At 41.5% G+C, this 15240-nt stretch overlaps 1 protein-coding gene and 1 long non-coding RNA gene across 2 annotated transcripts in view; one reads left to right on the top strand and one right to left on the bottom strand.

The window, feature by feature from the left end:
* The window catches only part of LOC135512402 (serine/threonine-protein phosphatase 2A 56 kDa regulatory subunit delta isoform-like), a 60590-nt gene extending 51936 nt beyond the window's left edge, over positions 1-8654 (bottom strand). The window contains exons 1-2 of the mRNA XM_064934409.1: positions 8423-8654; positions 6392-6475 (exon numbers count right to left, since the gene is read on the bottom strand). Coding sequence (XP_064790481.1) covers positions 6392-6475; positions 8423-8617 — 279 coding nt within the window. The 5' untranslated portion in view covers positions 8618-8654. The remainder of the gene's footprint in view (positions 1-6391; positions 6476-8422) is intronic.
* On the top strand, positions 7468-11298 carry LOC135512405 (uncharacterized). The gene is made up of 3 exons (XR_010451407.1): positions 7468-7662; positions 10800-10910; positions 11102-11298. It is a non-coding gene; the product is annotated as an uncharacterized LOC135512405 (long non-coding RNA).
* The last annotated feature ends 3942 nt before the right edge of the window (positions 11299-15240 follow it).

Below are 15240 nucleotides of genomic sequence, written 5' to 3'. Positions count from 1 at the left end.
ATATTTTAATGACTCCAACCTGAGTGTATGTAAATTCCGACTTCAACTGTACATATCCTAACAAAAGACTCCACTATGCAAGTAACCATTTCACTGTACCGTTTAAAGCTTCTGTATCCTGCACATGTGACAAATAAACCTAGATTTTATTTGATGTTGCATGTGTTTACGAGAGACGGTAATGTTAAGAACAACATTACCTGCACCAAAGTCAGATCAGGATAACGGCCAAGGACTAGACAAAGTGTATTTTTACTACAACTTTCAGTCTTGAAATCTTTGCTTGTTTACTACACTGTGAATCCACAAAGTGATGGGTGGGGCTAAGACTTAAGCGGGTGTGAACGATGCTGAATGTAGAGCATGAACCTGCAGGAGCGGGTCACTGCTTTGACGTTTGCAGAGAATGTCAGGGTGTTGTCCAAGGTCATGCAAAGGTTCTTTGCGCTCTGGGAGGGAGACACTGTGGAGTTGTCAACCGTACTGGAGAGGCCTTTGAGCGGGCAGGCCTTCCCCAGGAGGAAGAGCAGTTCAGTCTTGTCGAGGTTGAGCTTGAGGTGGTGGGCCGACATCCACGTTGCGATATCTGCCAGGTGCGCAGAGATGCGCATTTCCATCTGGGTGTCAGAAGGGGGGGAAGGAGAAAAGTAGTTGAGTGTCATCCGCATAGCATGATAATAGAGACCATGTGAGGATAAGACGGAGCCGAGAGACCTGGTGTATAGAGAGAAGATGAGAGGGCCTAGAACCGAGCCCTGCTGGACACCTGTCGTGAGTATGTGGTGCAGACACAGATCCTCTCTACGTCATCTGGTAGGAGCGGCCTGCCAAGTAGGATGCAATCCAAGAGTGTGCAGAGCCTGAGACGCCCAGCCCTGAGAGGGTGGAGAGGAAGATCTGACGGGTCACGGTGTCGAAGGCAGCAGATAGATCTAGGAGGATGAGAACAGAGGAGAGACAGTTCAGCTTTGGCAGCGCTGAGAGCCTCCGTGACATAGAGAAGAGCAGTCTCGGTTGAGTGACCCGTCTTGAAGCCTGACTGGTTAGGGTCATGAAGTTTGTTTTGAGGGAGACAATAAGAAAGTGAAGAGACAGCAATCTCAAGTGTTTTGGAAAGAAAAGAAAGAAGGGATACAGGTCTATCGTTTTTGATGTCAGATGAGTTGAGTGTTGGTTTCTTGAAGAGGGAAGCAACTCAGGCCATCTTGAAGTCAGAGGGGAAGCAGGCAGTGGCCAGGGAGGAGTTGATGAGGGAAGTGAGGAATGGGACAAGGTCTCCCGCGATGGTCCGGAGAAGGGAGGAGGGGGGATGGGTTCAAGTGGGCAGCTTTTCGGGCGGCCGAACCTCACTAGTCGTAAGATGTCATCTGGAGTGAGAGGGGAGAAAGAGGTCAAGGCGTAGGGGAGTTCTGTGTGAGTGAGACCAGTAGACTCAGTAGGCTGAGTGAATGAGTAGCACATAGCCTATAGAAATGTTGTGCAGCATAAGCTCCTGGGCTCTCATGAAGTGTATGATTAGATTTTTGAAAACATTTGCATTGATGTCAGGGTGATTAGAGGGACAATAGAGTGCTGAGTACCAGGCAGTTAGCTCTTTGGTAGGCTACTAATGACCAGCAGCAGCAGCAGAGCTTGGAGAAGCCGAATTACCATGACTAAACGGTCACAGGGATTTTGCCTGCCGTCATGACTTGTGACCACCAGTGTGGCGGTAATATGGTCCCCGTAACAGCCCTAGCTGGAACTGTCAGTGAAAAGTAGAGCGGCCCAGTCAGGCATATCGCAATATTTCTAATTTAAAATGGCTGGAAGACATAGTTTGGAAAGCAAATGGCTATTGTAAAGGGAAGACAACGAAAATACGAAGCCGTCTTTTAGTTATCAAAATTCTCAACTTAAATTTGGCTTATAGCCCATCTTACTGGTACCAGCGGAAAGCATTGGCCATATCCCCGGTGAGTGCGCACATTCACTCTTTATCTTTGGGTCAGTGCCACATAAGTCTGTTTTGGGACAATAATTTCTTCCTCCAGTTTAGATGGATGTCGTTCTATTTGGGGGTCCCCTTCTAGTAGACCTACTATATGGACAGCATTGCTTTTATAGCTCTGTTTGTCAGTGTCAACAGAGTAGGCTAACTTGTAATTTGTCGTACTCAAAAGTAAAATACCTCCAGTCACATTGTGTAGTAGAACTGCATGAAATATGTTTTTCCAGGCAAAGAAAGAAGAAACGTATCGGATATAGCCTACAGCCCAGGACACTACACGCGCTCAGCAATGAAGACCTTTTTACGATTAGTCTAATCGTATAACTCAAATTATGACCATCCATTCTACTCATCACATTACGAGTAGTAGGCTATCTTACATAAGTCTGCAAATCCAATGAGCCATGGAGTGTTTTATTATAAATGTGCATTTTCATGGTGAAAATTTGCTTCTCCTAACTTGAAACTCACGCACCACCTATGCGTAGGTTCGGAATTATGCTGCTCGTTACTCATCTTGTTGGCTGAGGAAAATGTATCGTGGACAATTATTCTAACAACTTCAAAGTGCATGGTAAGGACACTCTTCATTGCATCCTCGACTTGCATGTTCTGTTAAGATGAATTACCATAATCTAAATGTGATTTCTGTCATTCTGAGCACCGTGGGTGGACACCCTAATCAGGTTACACACCCAACACATATGGGTCCGGTACATTTTTTAAATGTCTGGTCAATTATAATGCTGCCGGTCAAATGTCCAGTGCCATATTTTCATAATGGAAACCCTGGTCTCATGGTAGGGTGGGTTATGCAAAATGGGTCAACTTTGAGCACCTCTATGTCCTGAATGTTTTGTCATTCAGGTCACTTTTTGACCACTTCTACCATGGGCAAACATGTATGGAAGGTTTCATTCTAATAAAAAGGGGTGCCTTTAGAAAGTGATTGAAATTATATGGTGTCTTAGGGCTGCACTGAGAAAGAATTATATATATATAAAATAAAAACACTGCAAGATCAAAGTAATACACAGTGCCTTCAGAAAGTATTCAGACCCCTTAATTTTTCCACATTTTGTTATGTTAAAGCCTTTTTCTAAAATGGATTAAATTAATTTAAAAAAATCCTAAACACAATACCCTATAATGACAAAGCAAAAAGTTGTATTTTATTTTAGCAAATACCTTATTTACATAAGTAAAAAATTGAGCTCAGGTGCATCCTGTTTCCATTGATCATCCTTGAGATGTTTCTACAACTTCATTGGAGTCCACCTGCGGTAAATTCAATTGATTGGACATGATTTGGAAAGGCACACACCTGTCTATATTAGGTCCCACAGTTGACAGTGCATGTCTGAGCAAAACCAAGCCATGAGGTCAAAGGAATTGTCAGTAGAGCTCTGAGACAGGATTGTGTCAAGGCACAGATCTGGGGAAGGGTACAAAAAAAGTTCTGCAGCATTGAAGGTCCCCAAGAACACAGTGGCCTCCATCATTCTTAAAATGGAAGAAGTTTGGAACCAATAAAGACTTTTCCTAGAGAAGGCCGCCCGGCCCAACTGAGCAATCTGTGGAGTAGGGCCTTGGTCAGGGAGGTGACCAAGACAGCGCTCTAGAGTTCCTCTGTGGATGGGAGAAACGTCCAGAAGGACAACCATCTCTGCAACACTCCACCAATCAGGCCTTTATGGTAGAGTGGCCAGACGGAGTGGCCACTCCACAGTAAAAGGCACAACAGCCCGCTTAGAGTTTGCCAAAAGGCACCTAAAGACTCTCAGACCATGAGAAACAAGATTCTCTGGTCTGATAAAAGCAAGATTAAACTATTTGGCCTGAATGCCAAGCGTCACATCTGGAGGAAATCTGGCACCATCGCTACGGTGAAGCATGGTGGTGGCAGATGTGCCAAGCTTGTAGCATCATACCCAAGAAGACGCTGTAGTCGCTGCTAAAGATGCAAAGTACTGAGTTAAGGGTCTGAATATTTATGTACATGTCATTTCTGTTTATGTAATAAAAGTGCAACATTTTCTATAAACCTGTTTTTGCTTAGTCATTATGGGGTATTGAATGTAAATTGAGGGGGGAAACTATTGAAATACATTTTAGAATAAGGCTGTAATGTAACAAAATGTGGAAAAAGTCAAGGTGTCTGAATAGTTTCCGAAGGCACTATATCTAGTTGAAACTAAAAGCTACATTTGTTTCTGTAGGGACCCAGGTGGCCATAAAGCATGTGCCTACATTGTTATCTAGGAGTTATCTGTGGGCACTATATCCTAGAAACCTGCTGTCACAACAGTGATTGTTTGCACACTGAGTGCAAGGCCATTTGAAACACTTAGAGGCAAACAGGTCAGTGTTTGTCTACAAAGATGAATGATCTTATTTATCTGGCTCTACCAAATCAGATATAAACAGTCAGATCAATTATATTCTGAGGTAGCCTCTCCTGCACAGTTTTTCCATCTCAGAACATGTTGGCTAACCACAACAACACAAGAGTTCAGATTAGAGGTTGACCGATTAATCGGAATGGCTGATTAATTAGGAACGATTTCAAGTTCTCACAATCGGTAATCGGCCGATTATATAGCAATCCATGAGGAGACTGCTTGGCAGGCTAGCCACCTGTTACACGAATGCAGGCAGCAAGGAGCCATGGTAAGTTACTAGCTAGCATTAAACAATCACTAGTTAACTACACATGGTTGATGATATTACTAGTTTAACTAGCTTGTTCTGCGTTGCATCAATGCAGTGCCTGAAATTGTGTCACTTATCTTGCGTTCAGTGTAAGCAGAGTCAGGGTACACGCAGCAGGTTGGGTTACCTGGCTCGTTGCGAACTATGTGAAGACCATTTCTTCCTAACAAAGACCGTCATTAATTTGCCAGAATTTTACATAATTATGACATAACATTGAAGGTTCTGCAATGTAACAGCAATATTTAGACTTAGGGTTTCCACCCGTTCGAAAAAATATGGAACGGTTCCGTATTACACTGAAAGAATAAACGTTTTGTTTTCGAAAGGATAGGATTTGAACATATTAATGACCTAAGACTCGTATTTCCATGTGTTTATTATAATTAAGTCTATGATTTGATATTTGATGGAGCAGTCATTCAAACCGAACTTTTCTCCGTTTGCCAGCACCTCTTTGCAATGCTTGAAGCACAGCGCTGTTTATGACATCAAGCCTATCAACTCCAGAGATTAGGCTGGCAATACTATAGTGCCTATAAGAACATCCAATCGTCAAAGGTATATGCAATACAAATGGTATAGAGAGAAATAGTCCTATAATAACTACAACCTAAAACTTCTTAACTGGGAATATTGAAGACTCATGTTAAAAAGGAACCACTAGCTTTCATAGGTTTTCATGTTCTGAGCAAGGAACTTAAACGTTAGCCTTTTTACATGGCACATATTGCACTTTTACCTTCTTCTCCAACACTTGGTTTTTGCATTATTTAAACCAAATTGAACACGTTTCATTATTTGAGACTAAATTGATTTTATTTATGTATTATATTAAGTTAAAATGAGTGTTCATTGTTCATTCAGTATTGTTGTAATCGCCATTATTACAAATAAATATATAAATACATATTATTATTATTTATAAAAATCAGCCGATTAATTGGTATCGGCTTTTTTTGGTGCTCCAATAATCGGTAACTGCATTGAAAAATCAGAATTGGTCAACCTTTAGTTGAGATTCAAGGATGTTTATTTAGATTTATCAAACAAAATTTAAAATAGGAAGGTCTAACTTCTACTTTGATAGGACACTTTATTGGGCCGTAAACAATGGACAAGTCACAGCCTCTATGGCGTTCTATGCAAAGAGCTCAGCTGCATACAGAGGTCTGTCCACAAAGGACAGTCGCTCCCTTCCTGATAAAACGGCTGGAGTCTGGATCCAACACAAGCACCATAATAAATAGCCCCCCTTAACAATGTTCCAAAGGAACGCAACTGTGAGCTCAACCAGCAGGCCTATATGGCTGAACAGACGTCGGCCATGTGCCATTATGCAAAGGCATAACATTATGTTTAGCTCCTCTCTTGTTATGTTGGCCTAACCAAGATGAAGGAAAAATATGGACACTGATGCAATATTATCCATGTAGCATTGAAAAAAATAAACACGATTAAGAAACAGGCAATAGCGTGTCAAATAAAATTACATTGGGAGCATGCATAGGCCCCTGATACAAATAGACAGTTTATAATACCTCAAAATAAACCCTAATTATAAGTTGATAGAAATGAATAAATCTGAAAAATCCATCATCTTCACAAATAAACTGCAGGCTACAAATGAAAAAAGAAATACTGTCAAACAACCATTTGGATCTGTCATGTTAATCAAAGATATCTTACCTCATCTGCATTTTCAGTTCCTGTGTCTTTCCCACTGGTGGCATTACTGTTTTTAGTGCTGCTTTTGGCAGATTTGGTTGGTTCCTGTGAATGACAACAAGCCATAGTCATCTTACCATATTCACAACAAACACAATTGTGTAGGACCATACTCAACTCACATCCTCTGTTCTATGGAGTTATTGTACACTACACATACATGTCATTTCCGTGGTTAAACAGGTCCCGTTGGTAGGGTGCCTACAATTACTGTAATTGCGCTACCTTAAAAAACTGTTGGAATGCATTATTGCGGCCTTGACTGCCGCATTTGTAAGACAGACTGTATGGAACGAGACTTAAATGCCCCCTGAGTGGAAAAAGACAGAAATTACAGTCTGGTCAGGCAACGTTTAAGCACAAGCGAGCGAAAGACGATCTTAAAACATTGCAGCAAGCTATTTGACAAGAGTGTAGTAGTATCTTATGAAGAACGAGACTAAATTTAACTTGTAACTATCAACTTGATAATCTTACGTTTATTAATTAACGAATGTAGTTAACTCACTATCAGTGAGAACCGCCTAGGCTCACGCTCGTGCATGTTTGCAGTTCATATTCTCACAACACATTCATTATTAAATACGCCATTTCTAAAAATAAACATTATTTTACGACATCAACAGATTTGAGAATATAAATAATGTAAAAGTTCAAAAGCATTGTTGCTGTACAAGGCTAGTCTATCGGTAGCTCTCAAGAACCCACGTAGGGTATACCCAGTTTACAGGCGGCCCTCATTGTGTTCTCAGCTGATAGTAGGCTTCTTCTGATCACAGCTGGCTCCCTCATGAATAGCTACATATTGTACGCCACATATGTGATAACCATGTTTGCATTATTGGTCGTTACAGGTTAGCTTATACAAAAAGCTGCCATGGATGTTTCAATTTACCTTCTCTTGGCGAGTCTTCGTACTCGATTCGGGAAAAAAAATGTATCTTAGAAAATGTCCGCGTCAAGTTGCAGGTGGTTCTACAAAAAACAGACAAAACTCAACGGTAGTACACCCCTTTGGTCACACTGTGTGATGCACTGTCATCTACAAGTGGCCGCGTCGCATAGAAATATTAGTTCCTGCAAAGATTATGGAAAATCCTAAAAGTGCGGTAGCTAAAATGGCAAGAAACATTGAGTTTTGGCTTTTTTTGTAGAACTACCTGCAACTGGACACAAACATTTCAGATACATTTCCACCGAATCGAGAACCAAGACAGTATCGCCATGAGCAGGTTAGTTGAAACATCTATTGCGCCGTTTTCTATAAACTAACCTGTAACGGAAACATAGTTATCACATTTGTTTTACAATCACAACCCTGTTTAATCCCGACACTTTGTCTGAATTTAAATTGAAGTACACCTCACATCCGATACGGTTTGGGAAATCTTTGGAATTTAACATTCCTATACGTGAGAAAGAAGCTTTAAAATACTAAAGATACACATAGTGTGTGCAGTTTAGCAAAGTTGCACCTGACTTTTTTTCTCCACTCACCACCTCGGCTATGACATCCCCTTACCTTGCGCTCTCAATTCCATTGCGACCATTCCACAAGCCCTGTGTTACTCAACATACATCTGGGTGCAACTTTCCTAAACTGTGTATACAGTAAGTGTATCTTTTGTATTTTCACTGTGTCGCGTATTTGCGTTTAGACAAAGCATGTGGGCAGCGTCGAAACATCCGCGAAATCCCCTCAGGCGGCAAACAGCTTTGTCAATAGACGGTATAACGTTAAGATTTACCGTCTATTTTAATGGGCTTGTCTATCGTTATTAAATCAATTTAATTATGTAATGTAAACAATGATTAAGATCACATATGTTGTTGGCTGCTAATGTCTTTGCATAGTCTGAAAATGCATCTGCTCTGCTAGGCCTTACGATAATAGTACATCTAGTTGGCGTATTAGAATACAATTACGAGATACGATCTACTTCCTCTGAATATTTGGCAACAATATTAGCATTGTTGCGATCAGTACGTTACCTTTTCCTTTTTAGTTTTATTCGGCATGTTGTGGCTGTTGATCTTTTTCACGGTGACTCCGTGACAGATTTCCCCGGGACTCGATCGCTGCCACTCGGTTAGCTTCAGCTCCCTGCACCCTTCTAGGCCAAGAAAAAGATAATTGGCCAGCCACACGTTATACTGCCTAGTGACGGGCCACTGTAAGTTTTTCATTGGATGGGCGGATTGCACTCCTCGTTTAGGCTGGAGGCGTTGAATGATGCACTTTCGCCCTAGCAACAATTCATGAATGAAGCTCTTCTTCTTCTTCAGTATCATGGTGGTCCGCAAACAAATGTTATAGGTTAATGCCGCCACCTACTGTACAATCCATTATACTTGGTGATACAAAAAAGGGAAAATTGAATGCCTAGTACCACACGTTATGTAGCACTATATTGGATCATTGAATCAAACATTTCTGCAGCATTTAATGTCCCCAAGAACACATTGGCCTCCATCATTCTTAAATGGAAGCATTTTGGAACCACCAAGACTCTTCCTAGAGCTGACCGCCCAGCCAAACTGAGCAATCAGGGGAGAAGGGGCTTTGTCAGGGAGGTAACCAAGAACCCGATGGTCACTCTGGTAGAGTGGCCAGACGGAAGCCACTCCTCAGTAAAAGGCACACGACAGCCCGCTTGGAGTTTGTCAAAAGGCACCCAAAGGACTCTTAGATCATGAGAAACAAGATTCTCTGGTCTGATGAAACCAAGATTGAAGTCTTTGGCCTGAATGCCAAGCGCCATGTCTGGAGGAAACCTGACTACGGTGAAGCATGGAGGTGGCAGCATAATTCTGTGGAGATGTTTTTCAGCGGCAGGGACTGGGAGACTAGTCAGGATCAAGGCAAAGATGAACAGAGCAAAGTACATACATAGAGATCCTTGATGAAAGCCTGCTCCAGAGCGCTCAGGACCTCAGACTGGGGCAAAGGTTCACCTTACAACAGTCAATGACCCTATGCACACAGCCAAGAAAACACAGAAATGGCTTCGGGACAAGTCTCTGAATTTCCTTGAATGGCCCAGCCAGAGCCCGGACTTGAACTCAATCGAACATCTCTGGCGAGACCTGAAAATAGCTGTGCAGCAACACTCCCCATCCAACCTGGCAGAGCTTGAGAGGATCTGCAGAGAAGAATGGGAGAAACTCCCCAAATACAGGTGTGCCAAGCTTGTAGCATCATACACAAGAAGACTCAAGGCTGTAATCACTGCCAAAGGTGGTTCAAGGAAGTACTGATTAAAGGGTCTGAATACTTATGTAAATGTGACATTTCATTTTCTCTCTCTCTCGCTCTCTCTCTCTGTGTGTATATAATGAAACAGGTAGGGAGCAGGTCTCGAGCCCCAGGTCCGGAGCACTATCGACTGTGCTGCAAAAGCATGCTCGTGCGGCAGAGTTACACTACTCCCTCCTTTCAAAGAGCGCGTCCTCGCGCTAGCTTGCGGCTCTATGTCTTACAGGAACGTGCTCACCGGCCAAGCACACTCACTGTCGTGGATGCAAGGTCCAATCACTTCTGATCTTTGTGTAGATCAGGATTTTTTTTTTTTATCCATTTTACACTAAGGCTCTAACGTAACAAAATGTTGAAAAACTGAAGGGGTCTGAATACTTTCCGGATGCACTGTAAGTATATCATATTGTGTGGTCTCTGGCAACTCCCAGACCTAGCAGTTAAGGTTATGTAACCTTAGTCCTGCCTGCTATGGTGGGTTTTAAATGAATTGGTATTCACTTTTGTTTTTCGGTAGAATTACTGTCATGGGCATCCTGAGTGGCGATCAGCGATCTAAGGCACTGTATCGCAGGGGCTCGATCCCAGGCTTTGACCGGGAGTACCATAGGGCAGTGCACAATTGGCCCAGCATCGTCTGGGTAAGGGGAGGGTTTGGCCAGGGGGGGCCTTACTTGGCTCATCGCGCTCTAGCGACTCCTTGTGGCGGGTCAGGCGCCTGCAGGCTGACTTCGCCTCTCCCGAGCCCGTTGGGGAGTTGCAGCAATGAGACAAGCTCTTAATCACGAAAAAGGGGGTAAAAATTGCAACAAAATAAATCATTACTGTTATTGATGCCAAATTGCAAACCTTATTTGCACCGTCTGTATTCCAAAACCAATGGGTGTGCCTGAGTATTATCACCTCTCAACTTGTTAAATTATTTCAACCTCGAACACTATTCTTTGGTCTGGTTCAGTCATTGCAGGAAGTCCTGAAGAGCCAGAGTTTGAAGGCTTTTGTCCCAGCCCAGCTCTAACACTTGATCAACATAGTCCATTGACCATAATGTCAGTGGGATGAGGGCAATTCATTTTGATGGTATTGATATATAACGCATGCTCCACTCTCAAGTTGGACTTGTTGACTGATGCCAAGGCGGTGGTTGCTAAGAAGAAAGGAGCATCTGTGAAACACAAGATTGCAGCCAAGGCAGCACTGGTTCACACCTGCCTTGTCTGTCGGGTGAGTAGTATTGGTTGGTACTGTATGTGCCTTTTCCTCTCCATGTGTAGGGTATTGTTCTGGCCTGTGTGGTACAGTTTTTCATATGTGTAGTAGTTTGTTGCATCGTATTATTTAGTTTATTATTTGTGTCAACTTTGAATTCAATTCTAAGCCACAGATTTCCTCCATTTTGTACTTAACCTTTATAGATGCAGACCCGAAGACATTCAAGCAGCACTTTGAGAGCAAGCATCCCATGTCTCCAATGGTCCCAGTACCGGTTGATGCGCAGACATAAGTGACCACACACACTCAAATGGACCTATAGCTGGAGTAGATTCTTCCATCATTCACACAGAGTAGATATTGTGTAAAGCACCATGTTGTCAACAAAAAGCAGTCCTCAATGCTTAAGTTGTATTGTCTATGGCTTTATTTGTGGAAATGCTGTGATCACTCATCCCTTTAATGTTGTGATTCACAGACACACGGTGACCATGATTTGAATGCTTACAGCTGACACGGAATGACGTGACCCCGAGAATGACTGGACATGGGCTGGATATTTGTGACAACAACCTAAAAGGGGTGCAGACGCACACTAGCACCCCATTTTATGTTTATTCCACAGCCAATCATATCTCTAGCTAACCCCTTATTCCACACTATGCCTTTTATGCCCTGTGGTCCCTCAACTTCTGACACTTTGTAACTCTCCATCTTATAAACCCACGCTACCTTCACCCATTTTCCCTATGCTGCTTATTAACGTATTATTCTCCTGATTTGATAACATTTAGACTCAATAACATGTTTCAAGGTGCTTACACATGGGCGGCGGTAAGCGGCAATTGAACCACGAGAAAATCCGCATACCATGTGTAGAGACCAGTGATCCAGGTTGTTGTCAGCTTGAAAGTTGTCAACTTGATTCATGATGATGACTGCTAGCTTGCTAGCTAAGGTTTAGAATGTATGATGTTGACATGATCAGTCAAATCAAACCCACTGTAGATATAACATTATTTTAGGTAATTTTATCTGTGGCCAATGACCTTGAGCCTTCTTGGATGGGCACTTCTAATGTAACTCTATGGCAGTACCCAAGGGTCTTCAATTTTCTAGCTCTCATAGATTTTACAGAGACATAGTGTCCCCATAAGTGACAGAACACTGAGCCAATCACAGCGCAACTAGAGAACATTACCAACCCCTACGCTCTGTATTTTCCAATGGCTGCCTCACCACCACAGAAAGGACTGAGCTAGGCTGAAACACCTGCATTTTGGAGCTGACTTAATCAAGAAACCTAAAAAGAGACCATGTTGCATGCAGCTTTATAAACTCAATGATTATTGATTTTTTTTACATTGTTTGCAAACTGATACGTGACACGTTAATGCCAAAATAACATGCAAAACAGGAAATAACAAATATGGAATCATGTAGTAACCAAAAAAGTGTTAAACAAATCAAAATATATTTTATATTTATGATTCTTCAAAGTAGCCACTCTTTGCCTTGAGGACAGCTTTGCACACTCTTGGCATTCTCTCAACCAGCTTCATGAGGTAGTCACCTGGAATGCATTTCAATTAACATGTGCCTTGTTAAAAGTTAAATTGTGGCATTATTTCCTTCTTAATGCATTTGAGCCAATCAGTTGTGTTTTGACAAGTTAGGTGGATTGTATACAGAAGATCGCCATATTTGGTTAGCAAAGAGAAACGACAGTCCGTCATTACTTTCAGACATGAAGGTCACTCAATATGGAAAATGTCAAGAACTTTGAAAGTTTCTTCAAGTGCTATGATGAAAAGGGCTCTCATGAGGACCGCCACAGGAAAAGGAGACCCAGAGTTACCTCTGCTGCAGAGGATAAGTTAATTATAGTTACCAGCCTCAGAAATTGCAGGCCAAATAAGTACTTCATAGAGTTCAAGTAACAAGACACATCTCAACATCAACTAACTGTTCAGAGGAGACTACTAAAGGACACCAATAACAAGACAAGACTTGCTTGAGCAAAGAAACACAAGCAATGGACATTAGACTGGTGGAAATCGGTCCTTTGGTCTGATGAGTCCACATTTGAGATTTTGTCTTTTTGAGATGCAGAGTAGGTGAATGGATGATCTCCGCATGTGTGGTTCCCACCGTGAAGCATGGAGGAGATGGTGTGATGGTGCTTTGCTGGTGATACTGTTAGTGATTTATTTCAAATTCAAGGCACACTTTACCAGCATGGCTACCACAGCATTCTGCAGCGATACACCATCCCAGCTGGTTTGGGACCGCAGAGTGAAGGAAAAGCAGCCAACAAGTGCTCAGCATATGTGGGAACTCCTTCAAGATTATTAGAAAAGCATTCCAGGTGAAGCTGGTTGAGAGAATGCCAAGATTGTACAAAGCTGTCATCAAATGTGTTTTGATTTGTTTAACACTTTTTTGGTTACTACATGATTCCATATGTGTTATCATAGTTTTGATGTCTTCACTATTATTCTACAATGTAGAAAATTGTAAAAAAAACAAACAAAAACTCTTTAATGAGAAGGTGTGCCCAGACTTTTGACTGGTACTGAATATTTAATCAATTTTTAATTTAGGATGAAACACAAGAAAATGTGGAATAAGTCAAACGGTATGAATACTTACAGAAAGCACTGTATTTGATGGGAACATCCATCATGACAATTTATTTAAGGTGTGTTGTTCATGACATACAAATACTCTGCAAAGCATTGGAAGCCATTTGTGCTGAGATACTCCGATTTATTCAAGGGGAATTTAGCCACCCTAAAGTCTGTCATGATAAAAGCACTTCATCCAAGACAAATCTGTTATTCTGTCAAGTAAAAGTTGTCATATTCTGAATCAAAAGTCCTACTGAGAAAAGCTGGATGCTTTAAACCACCTCACATTCTGTAGCGTTCTATTGAACACAACAAACTTTACTTACTGACAATGTGTTACACATCATACAACTATAGTCAAGTTAGAGATTTCAACAAGTTAGTGAGACATTAACAAATTCACCAAATGCTTTAGAAAGTATGTGTATTTGTGTGTCATAATGAATCATCTTCAATAAACTGTCATCATGGATTCAGAGTATACATACTGTATGCAGGCAGCTCTGGAATGGAAAATAATCCATAGTAGCTGCAGTTCATAATCTCTAGAATAGTATGTTGTTCTGAAATGGAGGATTAAAGTTATGACTATCCATTACCTTTATTATACATAATATTGGGTCTATAGGAAGATTTAGGGTTTACCAGAGTAATCCAATACTATATATTTGAGGAAAGTTTGCCATGCATGTTGGACATTTGTGCATGTCTGTGCAGCACACCACTGGAAATAAGGCACAAACAAGGTTTCAGACCATGGCAAGCTATGCAGCCTACAAAACTATAGCCACAACTTATGTAACCACTTACTACAATGTACTTTTACTTGTCAGAAAACCTACTGGTAAAAGGCTAAGTGATCTCAGGGTCTGTAGTCTCAATGCACTTGACCAGCACCACCTACGGGACATGTTCCATACTTCCTTCGGGGCCAAAGAGGAATCACATGTCTGTGCTTGGGAAAGGATGTCAGAATGTGCCTAATTTGTAAAAGGTTCGTAAGCACGTTATTGGCATTGATCAGTATCCTTTTTTCACACGTGACATTATCAATATGACAATGGGTTTGCCTTCAAAATATTTTATTTGGCAAATGAAATGACATTGGTTTGTGCAAGGTTTAAATCAAATACATACAAGTAAATAAACCAAACATTTGAGGCCATGTTTCCGTAGACCAGACAGTGAGCAATTATTCACATATGGTATCATTGGCGATAGAGTGAAACACAGTCAGTGTAATAAATGAATATAAATGGGCATTTCAGTACAGCTGAATAATTCAATGACATTGTAGACCGCATTATGAGACAGAACAGCAACATCCTCTGATATCCTGTCCCTGGATTAGCATAGCAAGTACATCAATTCACTCTGTATAGGTTGTATTGCCTTAAATTCTATCCACCTTCCACAGCACATTTACAGGAACATCATATCTTCATTGTTTTGATGCAAGTGGCCTTACCTTTTCTGAAGTGAAGACTGATGTCCCAGCAGGCTTTGTTGAAAATTACATTTAGTAGAAACTTCAGATGTTTTTTGCCAGACATCGGATCAAGGCCAATCACTGGCACTCAGAATTATATAATTCTTAAAGTAGCATACAGCATAGCTAGACCGCTCTCACCTTTGCTATGTTACTTATATAGGCTCTGCAGAAGAAGAAAAAACTAAAAAATAAAGAAATCGCTGTCAGGTCAGACTATTTG

This window comes from Oncorhynchus masou, chromosome 24, assembly GCF_036934945.1.
Source record: "Oncorhynchus masou masou isolate Uvic2021 chromosome 24, UVic_Omas_1.1, whole genome shotgun sequence".
Lineage (NCBI taxonomy): Eukaryota > Metazoa > Chordata > Actinopteri > Salmoniformes > Salmonidae > Oncorhynchus > Oncorhynchus masou.
This window is presented reverse-complemented; position numbering and strand designations above follow the sequence as displayed.